Below are 20,590 nucleotides of genomic sequence, written 5' to 3'. Positions count from 1 at the left end.
TGATCCTTTTTTAAAACTCTTAGTTTTATTTGGATTTCAGCACTTATACATCCTGCACCAGTCAAACCTGTGCTGTAATTCTTTCTTTTTTTTTTTGGAAAACAGCTCATTTAAAACACTTTCTACATAAAAATGTACAATATTTTATTGTAACATACTTTAACTTAAACAATTTCCAAAACAAACAAAAAATGAGGGGACAGTCAATACCAAAATGTTCATTGATGTTTCTTCAAAATCAAAACTTTAAAATATATATCTGAAGACTTGATACTGTTAAATGCAAATACAGTCATAGAACTTTTCAGTAAAACATAGACACTTCATTGTTTTAGAAAAATACGGACAAATTTTTGCTGAACTTTGTATAAATGCGTAAAAATATGAATAGAGTGAAGTGATCTGGGGATCTTATTTTGAAATCTAATAGTGTTCTTTTTTGCTTCTGTTTGGGATTAAATAAAAATATTAACAAAAGAAACAGCCATTTACACAGTTACTACATATAATTTTTTTTTTTTTTCAAAATATCAAAAGTTCAAATAAAGCTCTATATTTTCATTTCGGTGCTCTTCTCTTTCCTTCCTTCATCCTTCTTTCCTGATCACATACTATGGCAGTCTGAAGAAAACTCTGTTAATGTCACACACACACACACACACACACACACACACACACACACACACATACATACACACAACCACATTTCCAAATAGCCGTCTGACGATAATACAATTTTAGTTCATGAAAACTGATAAGAAAAAGATAATCAGACAGAAATAAATCTGCTAAGGAAAAAAATGGGCTTTTGCAAAGAAAAAAAATTGCCAAATTGTAGCACTGTGTCCACGCTAATAATATTGTGAGTGATGAATATCGCAGTATATCGTATCACCGATTATTGGCACATGCCTACTTCAAATAATGTGTCTAAAAAGCTACCTTTATATTATACCATGCACACGAGAAAGAAAAAAACTTGTGCTGGATATAACAATATAATTTAGAACAACTGGCTAAATATATTCATATTGTGTATATAAAATATATATTTTTTTTTTTATTCAAATAGAGGCACAAAAGTGCCATGTACAGTTTACCATAAAATAAAACCACAGCTTCATGCACCACCACATAATTAAATATACTACAGATAATAGTTTTTTTCAATAAAAACTCCAATTAATTAAGACAAAAGTCCAAAATCACTACTATTTTCCCCAAGGTAAACTCTAACACTGTTTTTAAAAAGTCCTTTAAGGCATCTGACTACATTCGCTCACTCCTCCTGAATCCATTCAACACCACGCTTCAGGGTTACAGACAGTGATGAAGGAAGAACGGCCATGACCCGCGCAGGCTCCGACCTCTACATGTGCAAAAATCCAGTGCAATAGCCAGTTATTAACCAAAAATAATAAATAATATCTAAATAAATAAACCCAACAAACACCATGCATAATGTCCTACAGCTATTATACAACATCCGTTTATCAGAACGATACCTTTCTAATTTTACAAATGGAACTTTAACACCAGAGCTTCTCACTTCCACGTGATCGTTTCCATGTGAACTGATATATTATAAATATATTCACCTTAAATCGTGGGCTAATCGCCAGCACTAAAATATTGCTCGTTATTCGACCGGGATTCGTGTTAGCCATTAAAAGATTCGGTGGGAGGGGACAAAAATGTACACCTTTTTTATATTTAAAATTAACAAAGAAATACACACAAAAAGAAACAAGCTGAAGACATAGATGTTAAATTTGTACCACACCCTGGCGTGGCATTTGCTAAGCTCCTAAAACATGAGCAGGTGGCGTTAGACAAGGCTTCAGAGACGGGTAATGCAATAAGACTGGCGAGTACCTCTTTTTTTAAAATGGGCACGGTGTTTAGATCAGAATGAAGACACACACACTCGCAGACTCTCACCACCTACTGCGCACACACATACACTCACTCACTCTCACACACATCCCCCTCCTTGACAACGTCAGAGGGTAAAATTGTAAGGCAGCTGTTTGCTTCCGTCAACTAAAAGTGCATCGCCAAACGTATCCAGTTATCCCCCTCCTCACCAACACACACATACACATACACACACACACACTCCAACAGGCCGTCCATGCACTTCACACTGGGTACGGCTTGGCTCAGCACATTTTTTTATTTTTATCCCCCCCACCCTCTTTTACCAGCGACTGTGCTTGCTTCAGCTTTCACAGAGCCCAAGCGAGTCGTAAATCACGGTCAGGATAGGGCGGGGCTGGGGGTTGGGTGCCGGGTGCCGGGGGACCTGGTTGGGCTCGGCTACGGGACTCTGCGTTTTTTTCCCCCTCCACCTTGTTTTCGCTCTTCATTCCAGTCGTCCAGTCGTCCTTTGCCTGTGTCTGAGTCTGAGCGGCATGTTCTAAAGGCCGCCCATACCATCGCAGAGAATTACTGGGCCTATGCCGCACGTCCTGAAGAACTCGCTGGAAAGGCCAAACAATCAGAGGACCAGAATTACACTTCAGAAGAGCTTGGGCTACTAAGCTGTTTAGAAAGCTACAAATGACCAAAACCTGCTTAATAAATGACTTTTCCCTGGAAAAACAATGTAAACAAAATCACATGCTTTTCACTTACTTACTCTCAGCACACCTGATTCAAAGTGTAAAGAGCCTGATAATCAGATCAATTAAACCTAATATCAACAGAGAGAATATAAAAAATCTTCAGAGGAGTGGATCCCAGGAGCAGCGTGAGAACCCTTCATTTTCGGTACAATTATGTTCATTCATTACATTTACTGTCCAAGTGAAATATCAGCAAATGTACCTTCATAATAACACATTGGTGACAAATAAATGGTAAATGTTTAATGGAAGAGTCTGCGTATAATTCTTAGTTAGTGCGTATAATTGTTGAATGTTGTAGTGAAATGTCTTACCTGAGTTTGATGATGCATCAAGTCAAGAAGTGGACAAAAATGATTGCTAGCCCGATATTTATCAGCATCACTAACGCCACCAGTATAGAGTTAGGACCCTGCAAGAGAGTGATGAGCACATACAGAAATACTTAAGCAGTTTATCATTTCAGTGTGTCATTTTCCACTTTTACCAAATTAGCCAACTTAAATGAAGCACAGTGGTGTTTTGTCATTAGCCGTGTGTGTGTGTTCATGTGTGTGTAGAGGTCACTTACTGATTCTTCCTCTACCACGTCCGTGGTAATCTCCATGCTTGCTTTCTTAGTTTCTGATAAACTCTTTGGCTTCAGAGAATCCTGTTTTTTCAGCTTGGGCTCTGGCTTGATGTCTCTGGTGGTGGTGGTAAGCTTGGCAGGGGGCATGGAGGGTGTAGGGGTACGTGTATATTGCTTGACAGGAGGTGGAGCCCTGGCGAGGGCAGTTGTATTTTCTGGCTTTTCCTCCTCCACCTCTTCCTCTGGCTCCTCAGGTGGGATCGAAACTTCTGCCTTCACAAAGTAGCTGTGGTACTGTGAATGAACCTCACCGTTTCCAGGACTTGAGGAGTTGGCGACTGGCAACGTGGGTTTATAGGTCATGAGGGTAGAAGAAGAAACGCCTTCGTGCTTCACTTCCTGTTTGGTCGGCAACCTTGGGGCAGTTCTGGGGATGACGCTGGCTGCTAGGCTCTCGACCACGCTCTCTTTGGTAGATTTTGGTGCGCTTCGGTTGAAGAAGGACTTCTTCTTGTTGGATGGGGGTGAGGGCGGGGGAGTTGGGCCCGGGCTGTGAGTGGGCGTTTGGGTGGGCGTAGTGCCCTTGCGATAGAAATGTGGGCTTCCTGAGGGGGTTTTCTCTTTTTTCTCTTCAATGACTTCTTTAATCTCTATTGGTTCGCTGGAGAACTTTTGCTTGATGTAATCAGGGCCTTTAAAGGAAATAAAATTTTTTAAAGCCAAAATTATATTATTTGAACTTCTCGATGCTCTATGATGATCACAGAAATGCCTTCATGATGCTGCATTATGTATAAAATGACCCATTTTGACTATTGGAAGCCAAAATTTACTGACAACACTGAGTTCAGGAGTTGTGATGGAATGTTTGTTTCAATGAAGAAAAAAAAACTAACAGCTACTGAGTTGATAGCTAACTCATTAGCCTTAGTTATTAGCTAGGAATTGCATGGTGGCCAGATTTCTCAGTTGCCTAGGAACAGTATTCTTCAGATCCTTCACAGCGCAAACACTTTCTTGCAGCTGACACTATGGGCTTTCTAGAACCCTTCCTGGGACATGTCCAGATCCAGCCATAGAAAGGTCTGTACATCACTCTGTTTATCAGATGCTTCACAGAGCTGGCAACCTAGGAACTGACATCTAGAGGACAGCTAGCATTATACTGTACCAGAGGCAGGAAAGTCAGAATGAAGCCAATTTAACTGAAGTGAAATCCAACCATCTGAGTCCAGAAGGGAACGTTAGACATTATTTTTATATGGGAATTTGCAAGGTTGAGCTAAAGCCTGAATTGCCCTCAAAGGATAACAAAAGGTCTCTGATGCTAGTGCAAAGGTTTGATCCCTTCCATTCCGAAACACAGGAATTGTACAAAGGGATAAAACTAGTTCATCTTTCCTTATTTTTTGTTGCAAAGTGATATACTAATCTATAAAAATTCCCAGATCATATCTCTAATAATCCAAGATGTTCTGAGTGATGCAACCACATGATTAATATCTCCAGTTAACCAAAGATTTCTGGCAACATAAGGAGTATATTATTGAACCCTGATCCTAACTGAAGTTAGGTCAGAGATAAGACTAGCATGCAGTGGTTGTTTTCACAGCCTACACAAACACTCGCTGCATTGTGTCTCTTGGCAGTGATACCTATACAGTACTGCAGTGCCTGAATCTGAAGAAGACAAAGAAAGCTGTTACAGAAATCCAGGAAGATCAGAGAGCAGGAAGACAAACCTGACCCAAACCATGATGCATTGTTAGATGTGACAGAGAGAAAAACATGGAAAGATAATAAGTTAGTGTTTTTCTATTCTAGAATTCAGATTTACAATATATATAATAATTGTACTCCATTTATTTAAAATTAAATCAGTATTATACCATTTCTTAGAAGAAAGTAAAGTGTACTATAAAATAGGATTTTAGACAACTGCTGGTCAAATGTGAGACCAGATGTTGGATGGGTTTAAGTGTTTATAGCAGCTAATAGATGGATTTAGAGGGTTTAAATAACATATCAGTTAGGGGTGTTGGGGTAGTTAGAGTTGGTTTATTAGATGAGTCGGGGTGTTGGGGTAGTTAAGGATGGGTTATTAGTTTGTTTGGGGCTTTGGATTAGTTTGGATTGGGTTATTAGATGGTTTGGAAGTGCTGAAGTAGTTAGGGTTGGGTTATCAGATGGGTTGGAGGTGTTGGGGTAGTTAGGGTTGAGTTATCAGATGAGTTGGAAGTGCTTGGATGGTTAGGGTTGGTTTATCAGATGAGTTGAAAGTGTTGGGGTAGTTAGGGTTGTTTATTAGATGGTGTGGAGGTGTTGGGTAGTTAGGGTTGGGTTATCAGGTGGGTTGGAGGTGTTGGGTAGTTAGGCTTGTTTTATCAGATGAGTTGGAAGTATTTGGGTAGTTAGGGTTGGGATATTAGATCGGTCTGAAGTGTGTTGGGGTAGTTAGTTTTTGGTTATTGTATGAGTTGCAGTAGTTGGGGTAGTTAGGGTTGAAGTTTTTGGGTAGTTAGGTTTGGGTTATTAGATGAGTTGGAGGTGTTTGGGTAGTTAAGGTTGGGTTATTAGGTGGGTTGGAAGTGTTTGGGTAGTTAGGGTTGGGTTATTAGATGAGTTGGAGGTGTTTGGGTAGTTAGGGTTGGGTTATTCGATGGGTTAGAAGTGTTTGGGTAGTTGCGTGAATGCACGTAATGATTGACACCCCCATGGCTCAAACAGGAGATATTAATTGAGTTTGTGGATTATTGGGTGAAAAGATTTGACATTATTAAAATTTCAGAAATTATCATTAAATATCTTGGGTTTAGAGTCTGAGAACAACTTGGATGTTATGTATACAAAACATTTTCTTAGAACGAATGTTTCTAAAAGTAATCTCAAATTTTCTTGATGTGTTGAATTAAAGTAAATCTTCAAACTGTCCTGAAATCATTTAAATAATCGCCTCTCTTAATGCAGCAGGAACTGACGGACTGCAGCAAACAGCAGAAAAGATATGCAAATGATCTGCCTTGCTTCAGAACTCATTTGCATTTACATCTGCTTAACGTTCTCTTTCTGAATAAAGGCAAAGTCAAGACCGACACGAAGCCAAGGACACAGACACGTGTATCATGTCTGTAAATGTTTCTGTTTTGATATATGTTTTTATCCAGCACTTGATGTAAGCAGCATAAAGCAGAAAAAGAACAAAAAAGAATAAAATATCACCAAAAAAGCTAAAGATACAGCTGTCTGGGGCGTTAGTCACGTGTTTGGTCCTTAGTGCACATGCTGTGTTTTTACATAAGCGTGTGTGTGTGTCTGAGGGGAATACCTGGCTGGCGAAAGGTGGGTGAAAGTTCTCGCGCTACGGCACGAGCCACCTCTGAATCCTGGCATGCTGCTAGCGCCGCTTGGTCTGCAGCTTCCGCTTTAGCTCTGGCATGGGCTGTCCTGAAAACAATAAAAAAACACAAATAATCTTATAGTACATAAAGAACAATAAAAAACTATATACTGTCCAAAGTGTGTACACTTAAATTAAAATGAATTCAAGCCAAAATACAAATTAAAATAATATAAATACTTTAATTTCATAGCAAAAGAATAATTTTACAGTAATTTCCCAACCATTAAAGTTTGTATTCATTAAAAAAGAGCACTACGCTTTTAATCTATATATTTTTGTTGAATGTCACTGAAATGTTCCTGTTGTCACTTAGCTCTTTTTACTCTCTCTAAGTTTTAAGTCAAAAAGAAATCCTTCTGTCCTGAATATTTGGAAAGCTTCAAGTTCCAGCTTTACCTCTGACTGTTACACAGCATTGACACTGGAGACCCCATCCACACATCATACACACAGGTCACTTACACTCATCAACATCTTCTGACCAATCAGATTTGATTTATGATGGTATAAATTTACTCTACATGATTTTGACACATTTCTGAATTCTTGAACTCTTCATTCTTTAGTCGCTGAGTCTTGGTGTCGTAAACAGAATGGTAAGTAGAAGCGTGAAAAGCGCAGGCGTGTTTTTTTCAGCTCTGATAGGTGCGTAGGTGCGTCTTCTGACTGGTAGAAAGATTTTAATCTCTAAAGCGCTTATAAGAAAAGAGACCGAGAGAGAGAGAGAGAGAGAGAGAGAGAGAGAGTTCAGCGTGATGCACGTTCCATCATTTTTATGAGTTAAATGATCTTCCCTTGAAAGGGTTAAAGCTACAAATATCACTATGCCTTGCAGAGCGATGAGAATGTTCTAGCTGAACGTCCGTTGGTGGAGAAGAGCACACATGCGAGCTCAGTGTGAAAAAAAATAAAAACACCCTTTACTTCCACTGGCTGTACTGTTGGCAGAGTTGCATTCTTTATTTTTTCAATAGGCTGCATGTAACAGGGTACAGAGCAGAGACGGAGACCAAGATCATCTCCTTGGTGACAGATGGAGCAGTTGCAGAAATTCTGAGGTTTTAATTTGGCAGCAGTCAACTCGTTGTCATCCCCCCCCCAATACAGACACACACATACATACACACATACACAATCCACCCACTCTCTCAGTGGTGCAGATAAAGATGTCAAGACGAGCACATCCTCGCTCTGTCGTTTAGAAACGCTTGCCTCGTCCTCTCTGTCTCTCTTCTTCATATTCACAGAAAAAAACAGAGCAAAGGACCAGAATGAGAGGAGATTAAATTCATCAGGATGCTTGTTGTAAATGTTTAGTACTGAAATGATACTGCATTGGTATATAAAGCACTACAAAGGCAGCTCTGTGTGCCGTTGTTTTCACACTTTACTGTAACTCATTTGCTGAGAATAATGAACAGAATGATGATGAAGATTATGATGATGATGGTGGTGGTGGTGGAATTCTCTTATCAGAGATGTCTGAAAGCGACCCTGCCATGTAATATGTGAAAAAATAGACGTGAAAAAAAAACTAGTCCCACATTCTCCTGAGTGGAAGCTGTTCACTGTTATGAGAGAACAGGAGCTTGTTTTGTGCAGGTTTCACAACATTGAACATAACTGTAAACGGGTAAAGTGCATGACGGAAATAAATATATAAAAGAATCTGTAGTGGAATAAGAGGAACAAAACACTTAAAACACAGGATGTGCTATTCCAGGAAAACTCTTGGTATAGATGTGTTTTCTGGATTTTTTTCTGGATTATTTTTTTTTTCTGGAATACGTGACACATCAGGGCAGTGTTCCTGATCACGATGCAACAAATTCATGGGCGGATTAAAGTGTGTCGTCAATCTGTGCAGGTTCATCTCATCCAGAAACATGCTGCGCCAAAGCCTCGGGCAGATGAGGAGATTCGAGCTCAGAGTAATTACACGATTAATCAGGTATCATGGGATAACAAGGACACTGCTGCGAGAATACACACTTCTCACTGAGCTCACACCTCACAGGAGTAAACATTTGACTCGGCGAGAGCAGACAAGTAACACATATATTACACACAATCAGATGTCAATCGTTTCCAGGATGATACTGCCCTTACTGACCCTCATTCTTCAGATGCAGCATCTTTCTGTCACGTTTGACCCAGCACTTTCCTTATACGGTCAAAGCATCTTGCTTTTCTTTCTCTATACTGTACACTGCACCCTTCTGTTCTGACAGCGGTGAAGGTTTCTGTGTAAAATCCATACTTTGAATTGTCAGTTTTCAGATTAGTAACTAAAATATAAATTAAGAAACACAATTATTAATATGAACACTGCATTTCAAAACGTTCAGCACACATCCTTTCACTCAGAAGCCTCCTTTCCGGGCGACGTGATTTAAAAACTCTTTGTATTAAAACAAAAATAATATGTTTGAACACGAGAAAACATCCAGACTGAAGGTTTCTTCAGGATTTCATGTGCAATTCTTTTCAGTAGTTTTAACTTCGTTCTGTCTTTTGTTTCAGTCAAGTGTGCAGAATATGTCCTTTTTATTGAATGACTTTTATTTAATAATATTTTATAGAATTGTTAAACTGAAATTCTGACTTCCACAATAATATAAAAGCTACCTTTAACCAGAATTCAAGAAATCTATAAATGATGTGTTTAACACCAGCCCCGAACTGAGCTGAGTTTATTTATTTATTTATTTATTTATTTATTTATTTATTCATTCATTCATCTCCCCATCCCCTTTCCTGCATTTGTGTTAAAAAGTCTAGAAAGCAAAACCAAATGCTGTCCTACACAATCTGTCTCATGGTTTAATTTTGCCCTAAAATAGCATTTAAATGCAGAATAACACAACAAAAGATAGAACTACCATAGCAAAAAGAGAGGAAACACTGACCATATAAGGCAATATACAACAGCTAGGAGCAAAACACGTGGAGACGACGGAGACAGAATTAGAGCCGAGGTTACGTTTAGAGTTTTTAAAACATTATTAATGTGCTAGTCAACATTAATAAAACCTAAATGTCAGCTTTATTAAACAAAGTTATCTGGTATTTGTTTAAGTGTTATTTAATCCACAGCATTATTCTGTCCATGAATAAAATATACATAAATTAAATCACATGAAACAGGTGAACTCAGAGCAGAGGGTATAAATATTGGCACCCACCATCTAGCCACACTTATGACAATCAACTTCTACATATATTATTTAAGGCATTTTGTTCTTCATTTATTTTATTTATAACATAGATTAAATAATAAACCTAATTAATTATTATATCATTAAATGTGCTTTTGTAATGTACATGTGCTTTTTAAACTAGTAAAAATATTTTGTAAGTAATGAGTAAATAATAGTCTGAATAAACAAATTGGATGCTGTGTTTAAACAGTTCGCAGTTATTGAGAGTAAACTTTCGCAGTTAGTGAGATTTTCAATGCATAAAATGTCAGTGAAAAGAAGCATCTTATCTTGTGTGTATGAGCAAAACACGGTAACATCTAATGAGCTAAAAGTCGCTCTGCACTTTTACTTTGTTAAAATTATTTTATTAAAGTGTGTATTTAAAATGTTTCTATGTGGAAAACAAACACAGTGAAACGCTGACCAGAATCATGGACATGAATAGCTGCTTAAGTGCAGAAGCTACACACAGAGACACATACACACATACACCATGCTCAGTCCGCTGAGTGCTCCAACAGATGACAGGCACACACAGATCGACTACTGTATCAGTCGCAGCATTTTATTCTTGTCAGCGCTGAGGAGCCAAATCCTGCCTTGCCTTATTTAGTCAGCAAGCAGAGAGAGAAAGAAAGAGAGAAAGAGATAGAGAGAGAAAGTCTGACTCTCAAGCTCTCTCTCTCTTTGCGTTCCTCAAGTCCTCCTCAGTGCTTATCTCTGCTCTCCATAACAGCGTTGAAATGCACAGACAGAGATTACATTCGTACTGCTTCTAACTGTTTCAATAACATTCACATCAAGACACTAATGTGGTGACAATCCACTCCTTCATCCTGATTGGTCAGAAAACATTGATTAAGCTCTGACAAGTGTATGCGCTCATCCTACAGGGATGTGTAGAGCGCATACCACTAATAATGACAGATTAAAAGATGAGTGGAAATGCTGATCTGTTAGGAGACGTTTATTTATTAAAATTTTAAGGTGAAACTTTACATTTTTTATAATGATAAGTTTATGTTTTGATAATTACTGGAGAAGAACCGAGTGTTTATAGCTGCAATAGTATAAATTTTACATTATTATTTAACATTTATCTTAAATAAATAAATAATTGTTTGTAAGTTGCCACGGCAACAGAGAAATAAAACACTGTTGGACGTACATACACACACGCACACTGTTTATTTCTTTCAACAATGCTCTTTTTTTCTTTTGCCTCGAATCTAAAGTTTTACTATTTACTATAAATCTTCTGTAAAAGTAAAATTTAATTAGTGAATCCTTCTGAATTTAGTCAGTTATATAAAATGGACTGTGTGCCCATTTTGATCCAGATCACATATTAATTCATTTTTCAATTTATTTGATTTATTGTACTGGGCAGATAATAACATATTAGTCTAAATACTGAGCACAGTTTAAATGCACTAATGTTTATTTAGATTTTTAGGTTAAAAAAATTACCTAATGTTATCTCACCTTAGGAAATCTAGCAGTCAATGGAATGAAATAAAACATAAGCATAATGTGCTAATATTTAATTTGCTGCTTAAAGCTTGCTGATGTTCATAGCATACCGTCATTAGCATGTTTATCACCTTATCAAAAAGGCTGATGTTGCTAATGAACTCAACTTTGTAGTTAAAGTATAAAAATGCCACATAATTGTAAGTGTATTTACATAACTGACAGATTTTATAAAGTTTTGGAACTAGCAAGGAGCAGGTAGCACAGTATCATTCCTGCAATGCTAACAGACTCGATTAGCTTCCGCTCAGTATTAGCAGCATTAGTATTTATCACCGAGGTATTCATTTACACCCCCTTATTTAGCTTGCTATGCTAATTCATGCACTAAAGCTGCTTATAGAGTGAAAGGTGAGGGGTAGAGCATTCAAACAATTTGCTAGATATTTAGTTTCAGAGGTGATGAGTGGCTTAGAATATTAATAGAAAGAAAACTAGCATATCTGTGTGTGCTAACTGGTGAAGTGCTCAGTTTTATGTGACAGGAAAAGTATTACAGTAATTATATTGAATATGTACAGCAGTATGACACTCACAGCTACCCAGTAATGCTAGTAAATCACAGTTACAGTTTTTTACTGTCAGAAAACATCAAAAAGAATACAACACTGTTACAAAGACATGATTGGGAGGCGGTGCTCTGTGTACATAGCTACAAGCAGCTAATTAAATAGCACATTTCATTTTATTTCCAAGACTACTAGATTAGATAAAATATTTTGTGTATTTAATCTGTGCTCAATATTTAGACATGGACATGATAGGGAGGCGGTGCTTTGTGTACATGGGTGTGATTGGGAGGTGGGGATTTGTGTACATGGACATGATTGGAAGGCAGGGATTTGTGTACATGGGGGTGATTGGGAAGCAGGGCTTTGTGTACATGGGGGTGATTGGGAGGCAGGGCTTTGTGTACATGGGGGTGATTGGGAAGCAGGGCTTTGTGTACATGGGGGTGATTGGGAAGCAGGGCTTTGTGTACATGGACATTATTGGGAGGCGGGGCTTTGTGTACATGGACATTATTGGGAGGTGGGGATTTGTGTACGTGGACATGATTGGAAGGAAGGGCTTTGTGTACATGGACATTAATGGGAACCAGGGCTTTGTGTACATGGACATTAATGGGGATCAGGGCTTTGTGTACATGGACATTATTGGGAGGTGGGGCTTTGTGTACATGGACGTGATTGGGAGGTGGGGCTTTGTGTACATTGACATTATTGGGAGCTGGGGCTTTGTGTACATGGATGTGATTAGGAGGCAGGGCTTTGTGTGCATGGACGTGATTGGGAGGCAGGGCTTTGTGTACATGGACGTGATTGGGAGGCGGGGCTTTGTGTACATGGACATTATTGGGATGTAGGGCTTTGTGTACATGGACATTAATGGGGATCAGGGCTTTGTGTACATGGACATTATTGGGAGGTGGGGCTTTGTGTACATGGACGTGATTGGGAGGTGGGGCTTTGTGTACATGGACATTATTGGGATGTAGGGCTTTGTGTACATGGATGTGATTGGGAGGCAGGGCTTTGTGTACATGGACATTATTGGGAGGTGGGGCTTTGTGTACATGGACGTGATTGGGAGGCAGGGTTTTGTGTACATGGACATTATTGGGAGGTGGGTCTTTGTGTACATGGACGTGATTGGAAGGCGGGGTTTTGTGTACATGGACATTATTGGGAGGTGGGGATTTGTGTACATGGACATGATTGGAAGGCAGGGCTTTGTGTACATGGACATTAATGGAGATCAGGGCTTTGTATACATGGACATTATTGGGAGATGGGGCTTTGTGTACATGGACGTGATTGGGAGGCAGGGTTTTGTGTACATGGACATTATTGGGAGGTGGGGCTTTGTGTACATGGACATTATTGGGAGGTGGGGCTTTGTGTACATGGATGTGATTGGGAGGCAGGGTTTTGTGTACATGGACATTATTGGGAGGTGGGGCTTTGTGTACATGGATGTGATTAGGAGGCAGGGCTTTGTGTACATGGATGTGATTAGGAGGCAGGGCTTTGTGTAATTTACATTTACAGCATTTAGCAGACACCCTTATTCAGAGCGACTTACATTTTTATCTTATTTAATTGCACACACAGCAATTGAGGGCCTTGCTTAGGGGCCCAGCAGTGGGACATGGGAATCAAACTCACAACCTTCCGATTGGTAGTCCAGCACTTTAACCACTAGGCTACCACATCCCCATAGGTGTAATGGGGAAGCTGGGCTTTGTGTACATGGAGTAACTGTGTGCCAGTTCTACTTAAGTCACTTTAAAGACAATTCTGTGTAATTTGGATCTAGCCACATTAGTGTGAATGCCATAATTCTGACAAATCAAACCTGATTAAATGCTGGTATCAGTACTGATCTGTACAGATAGGAGTACTGTGATAATGATTAGTAAATGATGAATTGTGCAGTTTGGAGTTTCTCATGCAGCTGCTCTCAGTGCCGCTGTGATTTCATCACTAACACATCCGCTCAGCTCTGCATTGATTAGCTGTTCAGAGAGAGCTTTAGCCTGGGGCGAATAACGGCACTCATGTGAACACTATTCTATTCAACAGGAAGGATCTCTCTCTTTCTGTCTCTCTCTCACTCTCTGTCTCTCTCTCACTCTCTCTCTATCTCTCCCTATCCCTCTTGTTCTCTGTATCTCAGAGTTTCACCTCCTCCCCATTTCTCTGTAACGCTATATCCTTTCCTGTCTGTCCCTCACTCGTCCTCTGTGCCATTTCTCTGCTCACATCTGACGTTTTGCTTGTTAGGGCCCGAGCACCGAATGGTGCGAAGCCCTATTGTTTTTGCTCGGGAGTATAATTTTTTTTTTTCCCACACATTGGCCAATTGGGGTCCCTTACCATGCTCGAAAACTCTTGAAATTTGGCACACACGTCAGAGTCGTGTGACACTAGGATTGGGCAAAGGCTGGAATACGGGCGTGAAGGGGGGGTTCTGTAGCGCCCCCTGAAATGCAAAAACAAACATTGGTGCACAGATCGGGCAATTATGTACGCACATGTACGAGAGTTGGTACGCATATAGATCTCATCGACCCGAACAACTTTCGCGCTCTAAACTATGAGCTCCGCCCAACAGGAAGTCGGCCATTTTGGATTGTTTTATAAGTGCATGGGGTGAACTTTTAAATACTCCCCCTAGGGAATTCATGCGATTGACATCAAACGTGGTGAACATGATGCCGAGACATTGCACTTGCTAAATTGCGAAGGGATTTTTGATATCTCGAACGGTGCTGCCATGGCAAGGTGACAAAGTTATGGCGAATTCAGAGAAACAGGAAGTGTCTAATATCTAAAGCAAAAAATGTCTTATTGGGATGACACGCGGTGTGTATGTTCGGCCAAGGATTCCGATCGCATCGATGTGCCTATTGTGAATCTCGGACATAGCGCCACCAACAGGCGCCAGGAAGTGTGTCAGTCACAACAGTTGCATGTGGTGAACTTTTAAATACTCCTCCTAGGGAATTCATGCGATTGACATCAAACGTGGTGAACATGATGCCGAGACATTGCACTTGCTAAATTGCGAAGGGATTTTTGATATCTCAAACGGTGCTGCCATGGCGAGGTGTCTAAATTATGGCGAATTCAGAGAAACAGGAAGTGTCTAATATCTAAAGCAAAAAATGTCTTATTGTGATGACACGCGGTGTGTATGTTCGGAGAAGGATTCCGATCGCATCGATGTGCTTATTGTGAGTCCCGGGTATAGCGTGTCAGTCACAAAGGTGGATTTTTTGACAGCTGCATGCGGTAAACTTTTAAATACTCCTCCTAGGGGATTCATGCAATTGAGACCAGACTTGGCCACCATGACGCAGAGATATTGCAGATGCGAAATTGCGAACGGATTTTTGATATCTCAAACACTGTTGCCATGGCATCGTATCAAATTTTACTTTTATTTCAGGCATATTTAAGGCTTTTGGCTTGCTTAGATTAACTTGAAATTTGACACATACATCCCATTTGTCGGCTGTTAAGTGTTGACAAAAAGGTCAGACAAAGGTGTGTCTCTTAAGTGGCTCACTAGCGCCCCCGTTTGTCTAAAATGTGGGGTTTCATTTACCTACAGTCCCCAAATGGGTCAGTAACAACATAAAATAGTCCACTGATATTTACCCACTTGATGCACTTGCGTGCAGTTTTTTGGGAGGCACCGTATAGCAATAAACAAACGTGCGAGGGCCCGCCATCGCTGCTTGCAGCTATATTTTGTGTTATGTTTTTAATGTCTGATGCACAACATCAGTCTGAACAGCTCTAATAACAGTCTCTAGTAACAGCTCTAGTAACAGTCAAGTCAACAACTAAGCTGAGATGAATTAATACTCATTAAATTGATCTTAAATAAATCTTTAAAAAAGACTTTTTGGCTTTTAATCTTCACAGATATATAAAATTAGGTAAAGTTGATTGTGTCTCATTTCACACGATTCTGAGCCTATAATGTAGCATATATGCTGTATGTGTCATGGCTGCTTTAATTTTTAGCTTGAATGAAATCTTTTCCACTTTACTTTTGCGCAATTCCCACAGGTCCCTACAAAGCTGTCAATTTTTACATCCTATTATTTTTATTTGTTTCTTACTCAGCAGTGTATTGAAGAATAACAGGAACAGCTCCCTCAATGCGACATTATGTAGAGAGTTTCTTCAGGCTCAAGAGAACCTGGTTAGCTAGACAGCAACAACAGTTGAAATGTTTTCACCATATGTGACATTGTGTCGGTATTTAATTTTGCTGATGTTTATACTGTAACACACATTAGGATAACACTATATAAACAGTAAATTAATTATCAAGCTCTCACCTGGAGGTGGCAATCTCCACCTTTGTCCTGGCAATGGCGGCCGCTCTGATCGCCCCTTCAACAGCACGCTCCACCTTCTGTTTGGTCTTGGCATTCTTCAGAGGAATGAGCTGCTTCTTGATGCCCCTGACGAGCACATTGTTCTTGTACTTGCCCTCCTCGCGGGTGCTATCAGGGAAGACGGTGCAGCCGTAGCCGTGGCGTTTGTTGTTGGCCCACTCGCCCTCGTACTTCATGCCGTTGGAGCGCTCGCTGATGCCAAAGCCACTGCGCTTGTCGTTCTTCCACTCTCCCATGTACGACTCAGTTGTGGTGGCGTCCACGTTGTCCTCGGATTGAGCGTTGTCCTCATCCTCTCCAAAGCTGAGCGTAGAGTTGGCGTCGCTTGAGCTGATGCGGCTCATGGCGGCATCACTGCGTGCCGAGCTGCGCTTACTCGAGATGGACGAACGTGAGTCTGACTTCCTCAGCTGCCGCAGGCTGCCGAACAACGAGCCACGCCGGAACAGACCTTTCTTCCTGCCCGAACTGAGCTCGCCATCACTGTGGACATTGAGCACGAAGCCGCCTCGTGTTCCAGACGGACTCTCTGAGGAGCGCTCGTTCAGGACGGAGCCATTACTCTGCTCACTGCGTAGGGAGGCAAGGGAAGTGCGCAGCGGCGAGCGTATTACTGCAGCCATGCCGTATGGAACGCTCTGTCTCACGCCATAACCGTGACGCATCCCACCCATCCACTGGCCCTGAAACGTACCTGTCAATGACACAAACACATGCAGGGGTTAAATACCATCTGAACAAAAGCTGCACAGTGTTATGAATAAACATCTGCTTCAAGAGAACCATTTATAAACAAACCTTTATTACACATATGTTTACATGTCGCATGAGTCCCTGTGAACAAGCTGTTACTATAGAAACTTTAGTGTATTAGGACAATGCATATTGAAAATGAATTATCACGCTCTGACCAATCAAAATCCAGAATCCAGCCTTTACTTTAGGAAGTAAATAATATAAATACTGAAACTGAACCCTGAACAGAAAATCTAATTTAATCTAATTTCCATAAAATCTAATTTAAAAAGGAAAATTTAACAGTTGACATAATTATTATTAAAAATATATAATCTATTATCAATATACAATAATATTGAGATGATATAATATATAAAATGAATATAATATAAATATAATGGATTTATTTTGCTGTTGTTTGTGTTGAAGATTCTCCTTCCGACTCAGTATTAAACTTTTCTATTATTATAATAATAATACTATATTATAATGATTAATTATAATCAATTATACTGATATATTCAACAGGAAGAACATTGATGGTGGTAAAGTGATGAGTTTCTCTCGAGACAACTGATTAGGAGAACAGTCCTCTACACAAGCGTAGCTGCCTGCTCACCAGACGAAAGTTCTAGTGACAATTAAACCAATACATGGTACGACAAAGATTTTATATGAGCATATGCTAACCGCTCTGCTCTGCGCTGTGTGTAACTGGAGCTGTGGAATGACGGATGTGTGACGGAGTGGACAGTCGGCGCTGCCAAATCTCCGTCCTAAACACACAGCACTATTTTAAAACATGGAAGTAACATGAGATGTGGAGAAATTTGCAGCTTAAGCCAATCATAACCCTGCTTTATTCACAAAACACGCTTCATCTTTTCCGCTGGGACGACCTGTCTCCCTCACGCCCCGTCGGCTCGTCAATAACGTTGAGTTATTACAAATTATTAAAGAGGAAGTAGATTAGTTGACATTTTAGTTAAGTAACATACAGTATACAACGTTATTTCTAGGACACATTACACCACGTTGTTGAATAATTCTCTATAACAGCAGGTTTATATTATACACTCACTCTAATACCTAATCGTTACTATAGCAACAGTTCCTTCACAGGCACTTGTTTTTGGAATGGAATATATGGAATGAGTCTTCAGTGTCAGTGCTGTGTAAAAGTCAGAGGTAAAGCTGGAACTCCACATTTTCAGGACAGAGGTTTACACTTCTTTGTGGTTTCTCAGTAATGACTGTTTATAGCTGCTATAACATAATAATAATTTATATATAATAAGGAATTTGGATTTTCTACAATATTAAATGTAACTATAAATGGATAAATATGGTAAAAGGTGTAAATATTTTGCTATGGTTTTAAATACCCACTTCATCTTATACTCTTAATTACTGTATTTATTAAAATATTAATTTCTATTACATTATTCAAAGCACTGCCATATTTATTCATATTGCATTGTCAGTAATATAGATGTATTTCATCACTTTTCTGGTGTATTGTTTTAAAATGCAAAATTATGATATCTTATTTAATTTCTTCTAATAAACAGATCATGTGTTTTCCAAGTATAAAGCCCCCACTACACATGTGCCTTTATGTAGTTATATCATTAAAGGATTATTTCATGAACTCAACCATTTTCAATCTGCTGAACACAAACACAAACTAAATGAGGATCAATGCTGATCTTCAGCTCCGTGTTGGATCACAGCAACTCTGAACAGAAGTGTAGTAGATATGACTATTATTAGCCGTGACCTCTGCGACTGACTGGTCCAATCCAAAGCCATAACTCATACAACACCAGCAGCACGGGTCCGACTCCAAAATACTTGTAAATTCATGCCAGAGTTTATACATGCTCGCAAAGGTTCAAAAGGGCCGGCAAAAAAAAAAAAATCTCACAAACAGGAAAATTAAGTTAAAATATTTTCTACAGATTTATTTGGTGTAATATTATGTAATGTATGTAGAATACTAGTATTCTTAGAATAGTATTATGCTTTTCTGTTATTATAGCCTTATATTCATATAGTCTTCTGATATTTATCCTTACATGACATACTTATAAAGGTGTATAAGAAGTGTTATGCAGTCTTAATATAGGCTCATATGGATAAATATATCATTCTTAATGTATATGTGTTAATAATCATTTAATATCCAGTCCTTATATGAAGTCTTATATGCCTTTATTAGTACTCATTATTTATAGTCCTTATATATAGCCTATATTATAACCTTGTTATATATACAGCGTTATGTGGTTCTTTAAGGTATCAAAGACAGTGCCTTACCAACATATATAGGCTAAAAAACCTTAATCTTATATTTAGTCTTACAATGTGTTCATTTGTACAGCTTTGTGTTGAAAGTGTCAAGATTAACCTAATGTAGGGGCTTATGTAGTGGAATATTATAGTCTTACATTAGCTCTGCACTCACACGTGTGATGTCATAGACCTAAAATGTAGCCTTATATGGAGTTATATACTGTACAATCTGATATGTAGTCCTATAACTGACATTTCATTAAAGTGAATGATTGTCTCAATTCTATCCATTTTTTAATATTCTACTTCATATGAAGACTTATATGCAGTCTCACTGGTCTGTGGCATGTAGTGTTATATGTGTTGTTATGCAGGCTTATATGCAGTCATATAAAATAATATGTCAACTTACAGCATTATATACATTCCAATCTGATACATAGCCTTATGTAGTCCTATGTAATCTTTCATAAGTTTAAGAATGAGAGGTATGGGTTTTAATATGTTGGCTTATAATTGTTCTTAATGTTATGACTTATATTATGACTTTTAATACATAAAATCTTACGTGTAGTCCTGTACAGTGGGAATATTCAGTCATTACATACACAGGCTGACTATTCGGCCTTATGTAGTCATTTAAAATCATTAATGAGAAGTTTCACAGGCCTGTGTAGCCTGTGCCATTTTAGTCTTAAATGCAGTCATATAAAGTCCTAAAATGTAGCCTTATATGGAGTTATATGCAGTACAAACTAATATGTTGTCTTATGTAGCCTTAACTAAGCTGGAGACGGGCACTACATTAAACTGTCATATGGTGGTTAGCATTTAGTTGTCTGTGTAATTTAGCTGATATGTCTGATCAGCATATGTAGAATTCATCTTCTGCTTTTATGAGGTATATTGCAGTTTTATATATTTTTTATATAAAAAAGATCTTTATATTTAACATAGCTTATTTGTAGCCTTATGTCACTTCATAAAGTCTTATGTGCAATAATTTATACGTAATATGTACATTGGTCAGAACACTGTTATTTCAACTCCTTCCATCTCAAATACACTGAAGTCTTAACATATTGTTTTATGTACACTGGCTATAAATAGCCTTGTCTCTTATAACATGTTACCTATAAGCTTATATAAATTTGGCATTTCGTAGTGTTTCATATTACATCCCCTTTAAATTTAGCCTCATGTCTCATATTTGTCATATATAAAGTCTTTATATGTAGCCTAATACAACCTTATGTCATCTTATATAAGTTTTGAATGAAGGGTTATAACTGAGTTTATATAAAA

At 38.8% G+C, this 20,590-nt stretch overlaps 1 protein-coding gene across 1 annotated transcript in view; it reads right to left on the bottom strand.

Moving 5' to 3' along the window:
* Positions 1–78: 78 nt before the first annotated feature.
* jph1b (junctophilin 1b) overlaps positions 79–20,590 on the bottom strand; it is a 21,610-nt gene continuing 1,098 nt past the window's right edge. The window contains exons 2-6 of the mRNA XM_060873274.1: positions 16,193–16,946; positions 6,524–6,642; positions 3,199–3,890; positions 2,942–3,039; positions 79–2,483 (exon numbers count right to left, since the gene is read on the bottom strand). Coding sequence (XP_060729257.1) covers positions 2,959–3,039; positions 3,199–3,890; positions 6,524–6,642; positions 16,193–16,946 — 1,646 coding nt within the window. The 3' untranslated portion in view covers positions 79–2,483; positions 2,942–2,958. The remainder of the gene's footprint in view (positions 2,484–2,941; positions 3,040–3,198; positions 3,891–6,523; positions 6,643–16,192; positions 16,947–20,590) is intronic.

This window comes from Tachysurus vachellii, chromosome 1 (assembly GCF_030014155.1).
Source record: "Tachysurus vachellii isolate PV-2020 chromosome 1, HZAU_Pvac_v1, whole genome shotgun sequence".
NCBI lineage: Eukaryota > Metazoa > Chordata > Actinopteri > Siluriformes > Bagridae > Tachysurus > Tachysurus vachellii.
The sequence above is the reverse complement of the archived record's forward strand: the minus strand, read 5'-3'. Positions and strand labels throughout refer to the sequence as shown.